Source organism: Mus caroli, chromosome 18 (assembly GCF_900094665.2).
Source record: "Mus caroli chromosome 18, CAROLI_EIJ_v1.1, whole genome shotgun sequence".
Taxonomy (NCBI): domain Eukaryota; kingdom Metazoa; phylum Chordata; class Mammalia; order Rodentia; family Muridae; genus Mus; species Mus caroli.
Genome location: NC_034587.1, coordinates 6,681,688 through 6,699,407, shown reverse-complemented (window position 1 = coordinate 6,699,407; position 17,720 = coordinate 6,681,688). Strand labels below are relative to the sequence as shown.

Sequence of the window (17,720 nt, the reverse complement as noted above, 5' to 3'; positions counted from 1 at the left end):
ATCACATTACTCCTCTAAAGATCACATTACTCCTCTAAAGATCACATTACTCCTCTAAAGATCACATTACTCCTCTAAAGGTTACGGACTGTGATGAGCATTGATCATCCAAACTGGTTTTATAAAGTCCATTTCCCTTGCTTTGTGTGATTACTATAATCTCTGTTCTGTTAGCCAATGACAGAAATTTCCTAGGTACCAACATTATGAGTTCCTTGTTTGGTTTCTTTCTTTCTCTCTTTCTCTCTCTCTCTCTCTCTCTCTCTCTCTCTCTCTCTCTCTCTCTCTCTCTCTTTCTTTTCCCTTTGTTTCCATTGTTCTTTTTTTTTTTTCTAAAAGTTTTTAAACGTGTGTGTGTGTGTGTGTGTGTGTGTGTGTGTGTGTGTGTATCACTAAATCCAGAAGAGGGCATCTGAACCCCTGTAACTGAAATTGGAGGTGGTTGTGAGGCACTTGATGAAGTGCTGGAAGTAGAACTTGGGTCTTCTGCAAGAGCAGCAAATGCTCTTGACTCTGATCCATCTCTCTAGGTCCTCTAAGTCACTGTTTATTAAACAGCCCCTGTTTATCTTAAGGTATTATTAGATTAGTCTCAAGAAAGTTGCCTCTGACAGTTTTTGCCAACACAGTGTTTACTTCAATAGAAAAAGGTGTTTTTAGGATTCCCTCTTTGTTTTCTTGATGCCCATTTCATTATTGGTTATTTATTTACAAAGCCTGTATCTGATTACACTGTTGATAATAAGTCAGTAAAGTAGTCCTAACCTCACTAACTAGCTCTCACGTGATTAGATGACTTTATGCACAGTCTTAAACATGGCAACTCAGAAGCAGAGATTTCAGAACTCTAAAAGGATGTCTTCCACTTAGATCTCAGCAGTTTATAAAGGAAGGAAGGAAGGAAGGAAGGAAGGAAGGAAGGAGAAAAGAAAGAAAAAAAAAGAAAAACCTTTAAAGGTTTTAAACTACTCTGATGGGCAGGTAAGATGGCTCATTAGATAAAGGTGCTTGTCACCAAAGGCCACCAGAATTTTTCCCAGTATCCACATAAGTACCTACAAGTTGTCCTCTGACCTCCATAATATGCCATGCCATGGAGATGTATGCACACAAAAGTGAAGCATGATAAAATATTTTCTAAAAATTAAAACAACACCTCATAAGAAAATGTAGTCCATTGATAATGGCAAGAGAAAATACCATACTGGTTGGCTTCTTTAAAATATTATGTGATAGTTTTTACTAAAAACAGGCTTTGAAACTTCAGTAAATTGACTGGATAAATCTGTTTTGGGGTAACAGGGACTATTGTCCTTAGCATTATAAGCTATTTAACAGATATCAGTAGCATTTCTTACCCTATCAATGATAGCTGCAAGTGTATACAGATTTTGTCAAATGTTATTTCAGTGGACAAAAAATTGAGATGGAAAGATACTGCTTTAAGAAGTACGTTTACCAGGCATGGTGACACACAGCTTTAACCCTAAGCACTCAGGAGGCAAAGGTAAGCAGGTCTCAGTGAGTTTGAGACCAGCCAAGGTTGCCTCAAAAAACGAATAAAACAGTGAGAGGAATTCCCAAAGGAGGGAAGGAAGGTAAGAAAGATTGATTTTGCTGAGACCATAATTTACTTGTCAAGGAGCAGTGATCTTTTATGTACTTCTCATTTTACAAATCAGGCAGTTCTTTTGACCATGAAAGTAGAAAACCCCCTTTCCCTTCTGTTGCTACTGTTGGTTAATGCTACAGCTTTGATGGCCTAGCTCTGTTGCTTTGTTCTAAAGTTGGCCAAATAGTTTTGTGTACCTAAGATTGTACTTGATATTTTTCTGCCTGGGTCTCAGTGATTAAAAAGAAAAATGGCATGTTTATATAAGTAAATCAGTGAAACAAGTTCTGTTGGTTTTGCTCATAGACATCTTTTTCTCTAAAGAAAGTGAAGTAATTGTATCTAAGGCAGTGATCCAGTAAAGGCTATATACTTTGGTTGGTCCAGATGGATGTTTGGTTTTCTTTGAAACAAGGTTTCTCTATGTAGCCCTGGCTGTTCTGGAGCTCACTCAGTACACCAGGCTGGCCTAGGACTTAGCTTTGTTGCCTCTGCCTTTCTAGTGCTGAGATTAAAGACATACACCACCACTGCCTAGCTTTATACTTAGATGTGCTCTTTTATATAATTTTCAAGCTCCAGAAAATATTAGAAATATTACTTTCACGTGGTATTTTCCCTTATTAGATAGAAATCCTTTAACCACTCCCATCATGTGTGATTGCCTTCCTTCTCTTTATTTGTAGGACAACAAAGAAATAATTTTGATTTTTCAGTTTTCTCTGTAGCAAATTAACAACTTAAAATAGTAATCCAGTACTTAAAATGGACCTTTTTTTACAAGCACACTTTGTTAAGCTGTATGTTCTGAAAATTAACATATGCATTCCCAAATGCTTTTGAGTATTTTAAGCTATGTTGTGTTTTGTAGCAAATCTTAATTTTACTTGTAGCATGAACCTTAAGTTTGATACATAAGTAACTGCAAAGATATAATTTTCATTTAATTTTGAAATCTAGTAAATCTTAGTATTGTAGAATTTGATGCATTTTATGTTGTGATTTACAAGCTATTTAGAAGCAAGAAATCATCAGTAGTTAGTGTGGATTCTGTTTGCTTGCTTTAGATGAAGTCTGTCTTGTTGCCCAGTTGTTTAGCTAGCCCTGAACTCCTGGGCTCAGCACTCCTGAGCAGCCTCTTGAGTAGCTAGTATTATAGGTGTATGCTGCACTGCTGGGCTGCTATAGCTTTGTGCCACTTTGTTTGTTATAAGTTTGAAAAGAACAACTACTTTCTTTTTGTTTTTAGCTGTAGCACCCGTTGTGCCTGACTTAAGTAGTGACATTGATACTAGTAATTTCGATGACTTAGAAGAAGATAAAGGAGATGAAGAGACATTTCCTATTCCAAAAGCTTTTGTTGGCAATCAGCTACCTTTTGTAGGATTTACATATTACAGCAATCGTAGGTAAGTACTCCAAGCAGTAATTTGGGGGTAAGTAAGTGATAATTCTTTTATAGTCACCATATTTTCTTAAAGATAACTAAATATTGTTTTAAAGTGGGATTGACAGTATCTAAAGTGGGATTGTTAGAGCTTTTTAGTATGCCAATTTTTAAAAATAATTATTTTATATATAAGTACATTATAGCTGTCTTCAGACACACCAGAAGAAGGCTTCTGATCCCTTTACAGATAGATGGTTGTGAGCACCAGGTGGGTGCTGGAATTGAACTCAGGACCTCTGTAAGAACAGTCAGTGTTCCTAACTGCTGAGTCATCTCTCCAGACCCCACAAATTGTCATTTTTAGAATTTGGTATTTGAGGGTTTTTTTCTTAGTCTCATTCATGTTAAGAGTATAGTTTTTCAGGAAAATTTACGTTGAATTATGTGGCATATCTTCAAGTGAAAATAACAGATGAAATAATTATGTTAATACTGACATTTCAATTACTATTTTTAAAGAGTTAACTGCTCAAAAATTTTAGAATAACATAATACATTTACCTAGCATTTTATCACTGTATTAATACTTCTGAAAGCCCATAATTTTTAGGTTTTGAAAATTAGTTTCTCCTTCCCCCTCAAAAAAGCCCAGAATATTTAATGAGCATTTCTATGAACTATAACATACAATCGTACCTATAGTGTTATGTTTGACAAATAACTGTAGCCTTTTATGTTTCCATTCCCTTAGATAGAGACAACTTACCTGAACTCTGAGTTGTCTTAAGGGCTATGTGAATAAAAACATAGTAAAACATAATTGTGCTTTTCATGAAGTAAGCACTCAGTATTTGCTGTTCCTAACTCATAACATCTATTGTTAGCTTCTATCTTTACATGTACATAATAAGCTTAACCTTTAGCATATTTTATTGTGTTGGGCATTCATCCATTCAACAGATATATTTGATAATTTGTTCTTTGTCACATGGATGGTCATACTGTGGTACAGAATAGTACATGTCCAATGAGGAAATGGATGAACTTATAATGTAAGTTCTACTTAACAGAAACAAAGTGCTAGACTAGTACTATGCAACAAAGTACTTCTGGTTTAAATCTGCACACCTGCTATTCTTCATTGTTTTAAACTTTTCTTGTTTTAAACATCAATTTTTTTTATGGCATGGTTTTAAATATTTGACTTACTTGGAGTGATTATTACACTTGAATAATTACATGTTAACAAGTCTTATCATTTAAATCAGAACTTTCTTAATGATGGATTTCGGTCTACAGTAGAAATCAAGAAGGCAGTGTAGTCTTGCCTCCTAAATTCATTTTCCCAAGATTGACTTAGCACTACACTGGGCACTGGAGCAACATCACTACTGGATAGCTCACTTGAGCTTTGCCCATGAAAAAGTTTACTGTTTAATCCCTTCCTCCTGACACCTTACATAATACTGTATCTACTTTATGTTGGCATATATAAACAGGAGATCTTCTAGATAGGTTTTTCTAAAGTCTAATTTTATGTTAAATTATCTAGGATATAATGGTGCTTTTATGTTTTTATGAAAACAATATGTTGACAAACAATCCCCAGTATTTTTGAATTCTCTGTATGGAGTACAGCAGTTACTTTGTTTCTCTATACAAAGTTAATCTTTAGACAGTTTGTACTACATTATCATGCACTTCATTGTATTTTCTGAATTTCCTTTATATTCATGCTTCATGATCCTAAGTAATGTTTATATTTCTTAAAAATAGAATGTATTGTATTCTTAAATATCATAGTCTTATTGTTTAATATAAATATTTCTTTTTATTACTTTATGCGTATACATGTAGGCCTGGGTATATGTCTACATAGACCATGTATGCAGAAATGTAGTGCCTTTTAAAAGTAATTGTCCACATTTTATGTAAAAGCAACACTATATGCAATACAAAGACCGCTTGAACACAGAAGACAAAGGTGGAGAAGATATGGATAGACGGTGTCCTCGTAGTCCCCTTCTACACTCAGAGACCCTTTTACTACTAGCTTTGTTGAATGCAAGTTATATATCATATTAAATCTGCAAAATTCTTGCTCTGTTCAGAGCCCCTGGCAGGATCTTTTGGTCTTAAGCATTTGGTTTTTTGTGCTATTTTATAGCAAATCTAAAATATAGAAGTCAAACCTAATGTGTGTTGTTAATGTTGAGAATGGGATCCTTCTCTTTGTCATGATATTAAGAGTGAAGAATTAAAAAAAAAACCAAAGCTAAACTTTGAGTTAAAAGCGAACTCGAAGACGAACGAGCGCTGAGGTTGTGATTACTTTGGCTCTCAGCACTATTACACTGCTTTGTGTAATAAATACCACTTTGTTTCTTGATGTTGATGTATCATTAATGTTTCCACTTAAGTATTTTAAAAATTTGGCAAGTTTTTGTTTTTAATTTTTCTGAACAGTATAAATATTAATATATTTTCCTATAGAAATGTTGAATTATAATTGTAGTGTCACTTAAGAACAATCTAATTTATATATTGTTTCTAAAATAAAAATTAAACATACTTTATTTTTAAAAAGTTATCTAGTGAACAAAACAGGCACACAGTGCATATTGTTTCTATATATATATTTAAAATGCTATTTTCTTTATAAATTCTTTTTAAATTCCTTACCCTCACCTGATAGATACTTACCTTCAGCAAATCCCAGTGAGAACAGATCCAGCTCCAATGTGGATAAAAGCTTGGTAGGTATTTCTTATTCTCAGTTTTGTTTTTATTTTCAAGTTGACAGATAATGTATTTGTGTGTATGATATTAAGCAAGCCTGTGAATGTGCAGCTAGTTTAGATATTTATGACACTTAAATTATTGTCTACTCTTCAGTATTTCTTATCTGAGTATCAAATGAAATAATATATAAGCTGGAAATTGTATTAAATGATAACTACTCATTTCATTACCCTGTCCTCAGGCCCTAATAACCTGCTCTACTTTATCTCTCAATTTCTTCTACTGTCTTCCTATAAATGGAATTAGATACATTTGTCTTTATGTGTCAGGCTTATTTCGTTTACTTAAATTCATCCATGTTGCAGTATATGTTATAGACTTCCTTTTAAAGACTGCATAGTATCTCAGAGGACATGTTTACCACATTAAGTATAACATGCATTAAGTGAAAAGAGTTAAGTAAAGGGATATGCTACAAACATCAATCAGACAGAACAGTAGAGGGTAACACCTTTGTACTAACAGCGGTGGAAAGTCATTGCTCTTATACTGCTGAAAGCAAGGAGAAAGTTTGGCATGATAAAAGAGGAACGTAAAATGTAGAACAAGAGGTATTGAGAGAGTAATTTCATATCTCCACCTTTCGTGTAGTTTATTTTATTTTTAATTTTTATTATTTTCCCTTATTGTCTGAGACTAATAGCACAGCAGATCCAGGCAGTGTAATCTGTAGTTTTTATGACAAAAATAGAAGATCGATCTTTAAGACTGAAAAGGAGTTGGGGAAATAGAGAATAACTAGTATTGCTAGCATAACTTAATTTCTTCATTCTTTGGAATTTGTTATATATAATAAATAAGCACATTACTAAGAACTTGATATGTTCTGGTTAGGGATTCTTTCTGTTCTTCATTTGACTGGAAAACAAGCCTACCTGACTTATTTCTCTCCATCTAAGAATAATCATCCTTAAAATACCTTGTGTATACAAGAAACTTTTTTTTTTTTTAATTTTCAAGATAGAGTTTTTCCGCGTAATCCTTGCTGTCCTGGAACTTGTTGTGTAGACCAAGATAGCCTCAAACTTACAGAGATCCACCTGCCTCTTCCTCCTGAGTGCTAGGATTACAGGCATGCACCACCACTACCTTTTTCAAAGATGCATTTTATTTACATTTGTTTTGTGGTTTGTGTGGTTTGTGGTACTGGAGTTCAAAGCCAGTGTCTGATATAAACTCGACTACTGAGCTGTATCCTCATTATCTTGATTATATGCTTTTTAATTAAGAAGCAGAGGAGTAACGATTGTTTTTTATTTGCTGTTTCTTACATTTTTTCAAGATTTAAAACTTTTTAATGAATATGTGTATATACTTGGGTGTTTGTTGGTACACCATGTGAGTCCAAGTACCTGGGGAATATAGAAGAGACCATCAGGTCACCCGGAACTGGAGCTACAGGTGGTTTTGAGCTGCCTGATATGGGTGCTGGGAACTGAACTCTCTTTCTCTCTAAGAGTAGTAAGTGCTCATAACCACTGAGCCCATTTGCAATGTAGCTCTTACTGGCCTCCAGCTTGGTGTCTGGTCAAAGATGAGCATGAACTTGATCTTTGTGCCCCTCAATCCCATGTGTTGCCATTACTGGTATGGGTCACTTATATCCAGTTTATGTGGTACTGGGGGATAGAAGCTAGGGCTTCATGCATCCTAGGTAAGCAGTCTATGAACTGAGCCATTTCCCCAATACTGGTTTGTTTGTTTTTTTTTAACTTGGTTTGGTTTCTTGAAATAATCTCTGATAATTTAGGGTAGCTATGGTGACCTTGAACTTCTGATTTCACTTCCACAATGCCAGCAGCCATTTTTATGAAGCAGATACCATTCTTTTTCTTCTGATATATTTCCTCTTAAATGTAAGAAAACATGTGATAAAAGGGAAAGTGAGAAGTGGGGAAGGAACTATGCTGGTACTCTTTCTGCTCTGGTCGTTTTTAAAATTAAATTTTTTATTTGTTTCTGTGTACATGTGTATATGCAGAGGTCAGATTCAGTGCTTTTTCTTTTGCTTTCCACTTTTTTCTTTGATTCGGGATCTCTCCCTAATTTTGGAGCTCATTGATTAGCTAAGCTGGCTGACCAGCAAACCCCAGGCATCCTATCATCTACCACTAGGATTATAATCATGTGCCACCACCCTCTTCTTACATCGATGCTTGTATGGGAAGCACTACTGATGAACTAATTTCTAGTCCTGGGATACTAATTATTTTAGGATGTCAATATTATGTAACAAATTAGGACATTAAGTGCTCAAGTTTTATTGTGCATACAAGGATCATGGACCTACTTATTCTTAAAGTTTGACATGAGCTAATTCCTCAGTGATATTTTATCTTGTGCTATATTTGATTTTCCCCCATTATCAGATATCATATTTTCTTCTCTCCTTTTCATGTTTGCTAAAATGCTTTCTTTCTACTTTCTTCTCCTTTAGGCTAATTTTTCATCTGTCAGATGTACCTTAAAGCATTTATATTTTTGGTAAAATTAGAAGTGGCTCCTTTTCTTTAGAACATTCAATAGGCAGTCTTATTAACACCACAGTGTAATATTTTATGCCTATGTCTTGGGATTATTGTATGTTTTTGTTTTTGTTTGGTTTCTTTTGGTTTTTCGAGACAGGGTTTCTCTGTATAGCCCTGGCTGTCCTGGAACTCACTTTGTAGACCAGGCTGGCCTCGAACTCAGAAATCTGCCTGCCTCTGCCTCCCGAGTGCAGGGATTAAAGGCATGCGCCACCACGCCCGGCTCTATTGTATTTTTTTAACTGATAATGTAAAACATAAAAGTGTACGTACTGGGCTAATATATAATGTTTTTATGCATACAAATTATGCACAACTCTATTGAGAAAATACAAACTAACATTCAGAAAGATAAAAGATTGAACTAAATAATCATATTCTAAACAGCCATAAAATGTTAATAAAAGGTATTACTTTTAATTTCTCTGAACATTAGCAGAATGAAGGTTTTTTTTTTTTAAATTAAAGCAGGAAAGTTTACAGAAAACAATCTACAAGCTTGAAGAGCAACTACATAATGAAATGCAATTAAAAGATGAAATGGAGCAGAAATGCAGGTAAGACTGTCCTTCAGTGAGACTCTCATTAAAAGTTAGATATATATTTTAGAATGTATACTCTGTCAACATCTAGAGGTATATGGAGGGTGGGGACATCAAAGTTGCTACTTATGTACACCTATAAAAAGTGTCTTGGCCAGAATTGAAAATAATATTAATGGCTTGTCATATAGCTTGACAGTAGAGTCAGTAGACACATGGCCTTGTCCTTGAGTTTGATCCACAGCACTGTAAAAAGAAGTTTAAGGAACATTGTGTTGGCATTAGCTACAGAGCTACAGATATGTTTTCTTCAGGCTTTTAAAAATTAGTTACCACATTCACTGTGTTTCCCTCCATTGTGTTTTATTTATTTATTTTATTAGGTATTTATTTCATTTACATTTCCAATGCTATCCCAAAAATCCCCCACACGCTCCCCCACCCACCCACTCCCACTTCTTGGCCCTGGCATTCCCCTGTACTGAGGCATATAAAGTCTGCACGACCAGTGGGCCTCTCTTTCCACTGATGGCCGACTAGGCCATCTTCTGATACATATGCAGCTTGAGACACAATTTGTGTTTTAAGTAGCTAATTGTGTTTTAAGTAGCTAATTGAAAGGATAGTTTTCTGAGCTAAAATGACTAATTTTCATACTTCCACTGAGATTTTCTAGAGTATAATTTGTTTTGTTTTCCTGGTTGAATCAAATTCTTTTGATAACATGTATTTGAAAAATAGAGTGGTTCTCAACCTGTAGATTGCAACCCCTTTATGGGTCAAATGATCCTTTCACAGGGGTCGCTTAAGACTATCCTGCATATTGGATATTTATATTACAACTTATAACAGCAACAAAAGTAACAGCATTTAAGTAACAGCAAAAATAATTTTATGGTTGGAGGTCACTATAACATGAGGAACTGAATTAAAGGGTTGCATCATTAAGAGGTTGAAAATCGCTGAAGTAGAAGATGATCAAGGTATTTTAAAATAACCCAAAATAATGTTCGAATGAGTTAACTACAAATAATTTTATAGTTACATTTTATGACTATTAATGAGTAAGTGAAATATAATCGTAACAGATTTAGTATTCAGTAAATGGTATCAGGAAAACTTGAGAGTACTAGAGGCATAGGAAATAAGGGTTTTTTTTTCCCTGTCTACATTTCCTGGTATATTATATAGCTAGCTTATATAATTTAAAATTAAAAAGAAAAAAAAGCATGCAATAAACAAATAGCTGAAGCTGGGTTTTGGAAGGAATTTCTAAGAGTGAAGTATAGAAATACGGGAGGAAAAGAGTAGATGCAAACATGTAAATGCTGAGATGTTTCTACTTTAAAAATTAGGGGCTGTAAAGATGACTCAACAATTAAAAGAGTGCTTTCTGCTGTTGTAGCCCCGTGTGGTTCACAACCACCTGTAAGTCCAGCCCCAGGGCATCTGACACCTTCTCCTGGACTCTGGACATCTGCCCTCAAGTGTTTACATAATTTGCACACAGGCGTACATGTATACATACTTTAAAACAAATCTTTAAAAATTTTAAACAAAATTAAAAGTTTGTCGGTGTTGGTGATAATGGGTTTGAGGAAGAAGTCAGAATGGCCAAAGCAGGTGATCATGGAAAGTTTGTAACCTCACGAAATGGAAATGACAGACCTAATCCCAACTCTTTAGGAAGCTGAGGCAAGAGGAGTAAGAGTTTTTAGCCCAGACATTCAAATAGGGTTTTGTTTGTTTGGTTGGTTTGGTTTGGTTTGTTTTTCGAGACAGGGTTTCTCTATATAGCACTGGCTGTCCTGGAACTCAACTTTTTGTAGACCAGGCTGGCCTTGAACTCAGAGATCCGCCTGTCTCTGCCTCCCAAGTGCTGGGATTAAAGGCATGCACCACCACCGCCCGGCTCAAATAGTTTTAATTGCATTCATTTAACTAAGATTTTTGGGGCTGGGGAGATGGTTCAGTGGTTAAGAGCACTGACTGCTCTTCCAGAGGTTCTAAGATCCATTCCCAGCAACCACATGGTGACTCAAAACCAACTGTACTGGGATCCGATGTCCTTTTCTGGTGTGTTTGAAGACAGCTACAATGTACTCACATAAATAAATAAATCTTTAAAAAAAAAGATTTTAATTTGTACCAAATAATGTGCATACCAACAATATTGTATTAAACCAAAGAAGATATAGCCCCTATTTATGTGGAGGTTGTAAACATTAGGGAAGATAATGTAATTATGAATTAATATGGTACATGGTAAGTTAGAAAGAATATAATGATATAGTAATGTATTTAGAAGAACACCATGGTTGATGGCTCACACCTGTAATCCTAGCATTGCAGAGGTGGAACAGGAAGATTACAAATTCAAGGCTAGCCTGGGCTACATGTATAAGACTATGCCTGCTCCCTAAAAAAAAGAAGAAGAAAGAAAGAAAGAAAGAAAGAAAATGATGATCATATCATCAGATTCCTATACCACTTTATCGGATGTTTTAAAAACTCAGAGCCAAAAAGTTGGGTGAAAAGACTGAATTGGCAAGAGTGGAAGACAGTTAAAGTCCAGGAATTATACATATGTGGAGACCTTGTAAGGGAACTTGACTAGCTGTTAAATAAGAAGAAAAGCCAGGCCAGGTGTGGTGGTGCACGCTTGACACTTTCCTGCAGTGCCAGTGCTGTATAGGCAGTGCAGAGAGGGTGCAGTGCAGAGAGGCAGTTCTGAGACTGCCTTAATAGAAAGTGGGGTGTCATCAAGGAAGACTCCTAAAGTTGATTTTAGGAGCCTCACTCTAATCAGACTGTGTACCCGGCTACAGATAAAATAACAACAACAACAACAAAAACCCAAAAAAACAAAAAGAAAGATTAATCAGGGATAATTCCCTGTTGATAGAAAGTACTTGTACGGGGCTGGTGAGATGGCTCAGTGGGTAAGAGCACCCAACTGCTCTTCCGAAGGTCTGAAGTTCAAATCCCAGCAACCACATGGTGGCTCACAACCATCTGTAATGAGATCTGACTCCCTCTTCTGGAGTGTCTGAAGACAACTACAGTGTACTTACACATAATAAAAATAAATAAATCTTAAAAAAAAAAAAAAAAAAGAAAGTACTTGTACATTCTAGAAGAAAGGGAAATTAGTATTGAAGGCAGCTGTATAGGACTATAAAATTATTTTGTTGCTACATCATTAATGTAATTTGTTACCATTATGAATCATAGAGTAAATATATTGATATATGTCCCCCAAGGGGACATGACCCACAGGTTGGGAACCACTGTGTTAGAAGGTCAGAATTAGCTTAGAGACAAAGAAAAGAAACTGTGGTGGAGAGAATGCAGTTTGGGTAGATCTCAGAATTTTGCCCAGTGCATTTACTCATTTGATGTATGCCACTTTTCCCGTCATTCACTTAACCTTTTATGATAGATTCAGTGGCTTTTACTTGATAGCATACTGTATTAGGAAGCTCAGAAATACTTTTTCGGGTGTGGGGGTTCAAGGCAGGATTTCTTTGTATATCCTTGCATGTCCTGAAACTCAATCTGTAGACCAGGCAGGGATCCAAGGCATGTGCCATCACCACATGGCAGTTGAGAAACTTGGAGGAGAAAAAGTTACCTTAAAACTTTTTTTTTTACCATCATCGTGTGCTTGAGTGCAAAGGCATGCCTTTGTGGTGTGTGTGTTTGTGAAAGTTGTTAGACTTAGTCCCAACTGAGATCACAGTGCATGCATAGGCACGGTTACTGCTAAACCATTCTGCTGGCCCAGAGTTTTCTTTTTCTTTTCCCCAAGCAACAATTTATAGAGAATAGACTGTAGCTATGAGTTTTGCCAATAGAAGTCAAGATATTTTCCAGAATTGCTATTGGTGCATTATCTCTGCATCTTAATTATATCCATCACGGCTTTGAAATTCTTGCTACCATAACATGCCAATTAGTATATTACAGAGAAAACACTGAACTATACATGTTTTTCAATTTTTTATCTGTATTTCAGTATAATTGGCACCTTTTAATCTTATGTAATTTCTGTGCCTTCAAAAATATATTTATTGCTCCACATAAGCATATGTCTTCATTAGACCAGCCAAGACCTCATCTCACCCCCCCCCACCCGCATCTCTCACTCACGCACACACACACCAGTTTTTTAAAAAATCAAGTGAAAAGGACTGTTGGTATTAATACTGGTTAATGGAAATGAATGGATTTATAATCTGTATTTTTTGTTGTTGTTTTTTTACAGAACTTCAAACTTAAAACTAGACAAGATAATGAAAGAATTGGATGAAGAGGTACTTTTTAATCTTTTTAATTAAGTACACATAATTTTTCTTTGTATCACTTTCTTTTACTTTGGTATATTTATAGAGAAAATTTCATTTGAAATCATAAAACATGATGGGAAATGAAGATAAAAATTTTACCTTAGACTCCAGCTTCAAGTTTACAGTACTTTAGTTCCCTTTGTATAACTTTATTCTAAGACCATGTAGAAACTTTAGTACATGAATTTCAACTTTGTGGTTTCTGATAGTTGAAAAACAAAAATGCAGCAAGAGATCAAAAATGGAAGCTACAGCTATGTCAGAAAGGCAGCCTGGCAAGAAAAAGAAATATGTCAAATGATTGATTAATAGGGCTTAGAATTGAGTTGGGAAGTATTTATGTTTTCTGTGATTTCCTACAAGCTTGGTTTAATTAGCAGAGAAACAGTACTTCCTGATAGATGTTTGTGCACAAATACATAATACATTTTTAGCCTCAGTTAACTTTCTATTGTATGCGATGACTCTGTAGTCTTCTCCTAATGTAAATATCCTTTGTCTTTTTAGATTTAATCTTTGATAAATTTTATGTTGTCCAGTTTTTTTCCCCAGGGGTAATTATATCTATTAGTGATGTTTTTCTCTTTAACTTGTGTTTTTAGGATATAAATATAGTCATCTAAAGATTGTAACAACTTTTTTCTATTAGCTTCAGTATGAATGTAGTCTTAAGTTATTAGCACTTTATATTTCATTCTGGTTGTTTAAGGAATCAAACCTAAATTAAGATACACTATATGTTTAAGTTACTCATCGTTCTGAATTCAAGATCGAGAGAAAGGTCTTAATTATTAAATTAATATAGTCCTACTTAAAGAGAGGCAAAGTGAAAGTACTGTTTGCTCTTCTATCACTAAGTACAGCTAAAATTCCTATGCATTAAATGTAAACCAAATATGAGAAGATCCTGAAAAGTATGGAGAAAGCAGACTAGCTTTGGGGGCACTTGATTTCTAAGACCCACACAGGCTTCTGAGTTAATCGAGTGCTTGAGTAGCCTGAGTTCTCATGACCTCATACACAGAGATGTTGACACATACTTATAATCCTCATGCCTGGGAAATGGAGGCTGGAAGAACAAAATTTCAAGATCATCTTCAAGTAGATAGCAAGTTTAGGGCTGGCTTGGAACATGTCAAACCCTGTCTTAGAACATGAAATAAATAGTAGGAATAACATGGGCCCCTCATTTCATGGCCTCAAAATAACAAGAACAGACTTTATAGGACACAACTACATCATTGACATGTGTTCAACCGTGGCAGAATGCACATTTTTTTCAAGTGCTTAAGGACCACATACTAAGACCAAGATAGGTCTTGTCCTGTGCCATGAAGTATACTTAAAGGAATCAGAATGATAGTGTATCCTGACCAAAATATAATCAGGTCACAATGAGTAACAGGTAGATAGAAGGAAAACTGAGCATGTGAAAGTCAAATGAGAAAAAGAGGTACTGTCAAAGGGATAAAAATTCATTAGAATGGTGATTATATTTTCAAGCTTTTATGTTTCAAAAAAAGTAAAGTTTTTCATCATTAAAAATATATAATCAAATGTAAGAAAAATGAAGAAAAATACAAAATCAAAATTTGTGAGATGCATTTAACACAGTGACTAAAGGAAAGATTATATAGCATACCTGTTCATATTAGAAGAAGACAACTCTAAACATGTCATTTAAGTGAACTAAATGAATTGCTTAAAAAATCCAACATGCCTCAACTCAGTGTGGATCATTTCATTAGCTATATATAACTCTAAGGAAAGTGAATCTATAACTTTAGAACTCTTTCTCACCTGCACAAAGACGTGAATCTCAATGACCATATTCCGCAAATAATTTACAACACGTCAAAATAAGAACATTTCCTAATTCATTTTGTTAGAATAATAACCTTACATGAACTATAGAGAAAACTAGAGAACATGATCACTCACAACTACAAAATCTTTAGCAAAGTACTAACATGGATCTCAGATAACTTATCTAACTGTAGTTTATTTCAGAGATGCAGGATTCATTTAGTATTTTAAAATCAGTCACTTAATTCATTATATTAAGTCTAAAGGAAAAAAAAAACCAAATGATCTTATGAGTTGATACAGAAAGGGCATTAGACAAAATGAGGTATCCATTCACAGAAAAGTTTCCAGAAAACCAAAGTTGATAAATAACATATATAAAACCTATATTTTACTTCATATTTTATTGTAAAAGAGTAAGTACTTCTTCCCCTGAGGTCTGTTACTAACAGAAAGCACATCCTCTCTCATCTCATCTCATCTCATCTCATCATCATTCAGCTACTACTAGAACTTGTAGTGAGGACATATAACCAAAAATGGATCAGAGAAGAAGAGGTAAACCTGTCTATGTGTTTTATGCAAGAGAGACAATGGTGTGTTTAGAAAAATTCTAACCATGGTGATCAAGTCATGATATTGACTTAAGATTGTAGATTAGGAAAATAGAATGAAGAACAAAAATAAAGCCTACATGGGACTGGAGAGATGACCCTGAGGTTAAGAGTATTAGCTGTTCTTTCAGAGGTCCTGAGTTCAATTCCCAGCAACCACCTGGTGGCTCATAACCATCTATAATGAGATCTTGTGCTCTCTTCTGGCCTGTATACATACATGCAGGCATAATGCTGTATACATCATAAATACATCTTTTTTTTAAAAAGAGAAAGAAACCCACACAGTTATGGTTAACCTGTGACAAAGTTGCAAAAGCATTTTGGTGGAGGAAAGGTAATTCTTCAGCAAATAGTACTGGAGCAATTGTGGGCCAAGATCTGAACCTTGACGTGTCATACCTTGTGATTATTAACTTAATAATAGATTTAAACAAATATAAAAGTATAAAGCTTTTAAGAGCTTTGAGTTGGTGACTCATGTTTATAATGAATGCCGTAGTTCCCAGTTTCAAGTTAGCTTAAGAGTTAAAAGAGGTGACTCAGTAGGAAGAAGCCCTTGTATGTAGGCCTGATAACCCAAGTACCACCCCTACCTCCTAGAAGTGGAAGGAGGAAATGGATTCCCAAGAGTTGTACTCAGACAACACATGCACACTGAATTTTAAAGTTTAAAATGACAAAATCTTAGAGAAGATGAACTACTATGGAGATCTATATCCCCTCTACAAATCTTTCTGATAAGATACCATTTACTTATAGATGGGAAAATGTAGAAAAATCACACAGTAAAGGGGAATTTCCTAATGTCACATTTTAAATACAAAAACTAAGCAACAAAAATGTGGTAATACTGGTGTTAGTGGTTCAGACACAGAGGGTAGATCTGTATAATTCAAGTACAAGTGTCTTACTTTGTAAGACATGTTTTATCTGTTACTGCAAAGCTGTCATTAGAGTGTATGACCTGGAGGATTATACCATCAGAGGTGAGGAGGACACAACATCTGGCCCAGCACCGGAATTACCTGGAACCAGTGGGACTCGGCACCCAGGAACTCCGCCGGACCAGTGGCACAGGTTCCTTCCTGTCAGGGCCAGTGTGACCTGAGCAGACCTTGTGTGCGAACTCTGCATCCAGTCCCACAAGACCCAGAAGAAGCTCCCCTCTCAGGAGCTCAAACACACCCAGGACCACAGGATCCCAGGATCCCAGGAGCTTGGTCACACCAGGATCTCAGCGTCGCTGAGACAGCTTGACTCCCAGGAGCTCTGACACACCCAGGATCTCAGGATCACAGGATCCCAGAATCACAGGGTCACAGAGACAGCTGAACTCTGAGGAGTTCTGACACAACCAGAATCACAGAAAGGGCAGGCTCCAGTCACATATATCAAGGGCAGGTAGCACTAAAGATAATCAGATGGCGGAAGGCAAGTGAAAGAACATACGCAATAGGAACCAAGGTTACTTGGCATCATCAGAACCCAATTCTCCCTCCATAGCAAGTCCTGGATACCCCATTACACCAGAAAAGCAAGATCTGGATCTTAAATCACTTCTCATGATGGTGATAGAGGACTTTAAAAAAGGACATAAATAACTCCCTTAAAGAGGTACGGGAGAACACTCATAAACAGCTGGAAGTCCTTAAAGAGGAAACACAAAAATCCCATAAAGAATTACAGAAGAACACAGTCTAGCAGGTGCAGGAAATGAACAAAACCATCCAAGATCTAAAAATGGAAATACAAACAATAAAGAAATCACAAAGGGAGACAACCCTGGAGTGAGAATCCCTAGGAAAGAGATCAGGAGTCATAGATGCAAGCATTACCAACAGACTACAAGAGATAGAAGTGAGAATCTCAGGGGCAAAAGATACCATAGAAAATATTGGCACAACAGTCAAAGAAAATGCAAAAGGCAAAAAGCTCCTAACCCAAAACATCCAGGAAATCCAGGAGACGATGAGAAGATGAAACCTAAGGATAATAGGTATAGAAGAGAGTGAAGATTCCCAGTTTCAGCAAAATTATAGAAGAAAACTTCCCTAACCTAAAGAAAGAGATGCCC

General features: G+C 35.7%; 1 protein-coding gene across 3 annotated transcripts in view; it reads left to right on the top strand.

Moving 5' to 3' along the window:
• Rock1 (Rho associated coiled-coil containing protein kinase 1) overlaps positions 1-17,720 on the top strand; it is a 121,465-nt gene that overhangs the window by 58,718 nt on the left and 45,027 nt on the right. For 2 of the 3 annotated variants that reach the window (XM_021150215.2, XM_029472235.1), the window contains exons 10-13: positions 2,862-3,021; positions 5,698-5,758; positions 8,801-8,889; positions 13,142-13,190. In XM_021150215.2, coding sequence (XP_021005874.2) covers positions 2,862-3,021; positions 5,698-5,758; positions 8,801-8,889; positions 13,142-13,190 — 359 coding nt within the window. The remainder of the gene's footprint in view (positions 1-2,861; positions 3,022-5,697; positions 5,759-8,800; positions 8,890-13,141; positions 13,191-17,720) is intronic. The other variant, XM_029472234.1, reaches the window with a different exon arrangement.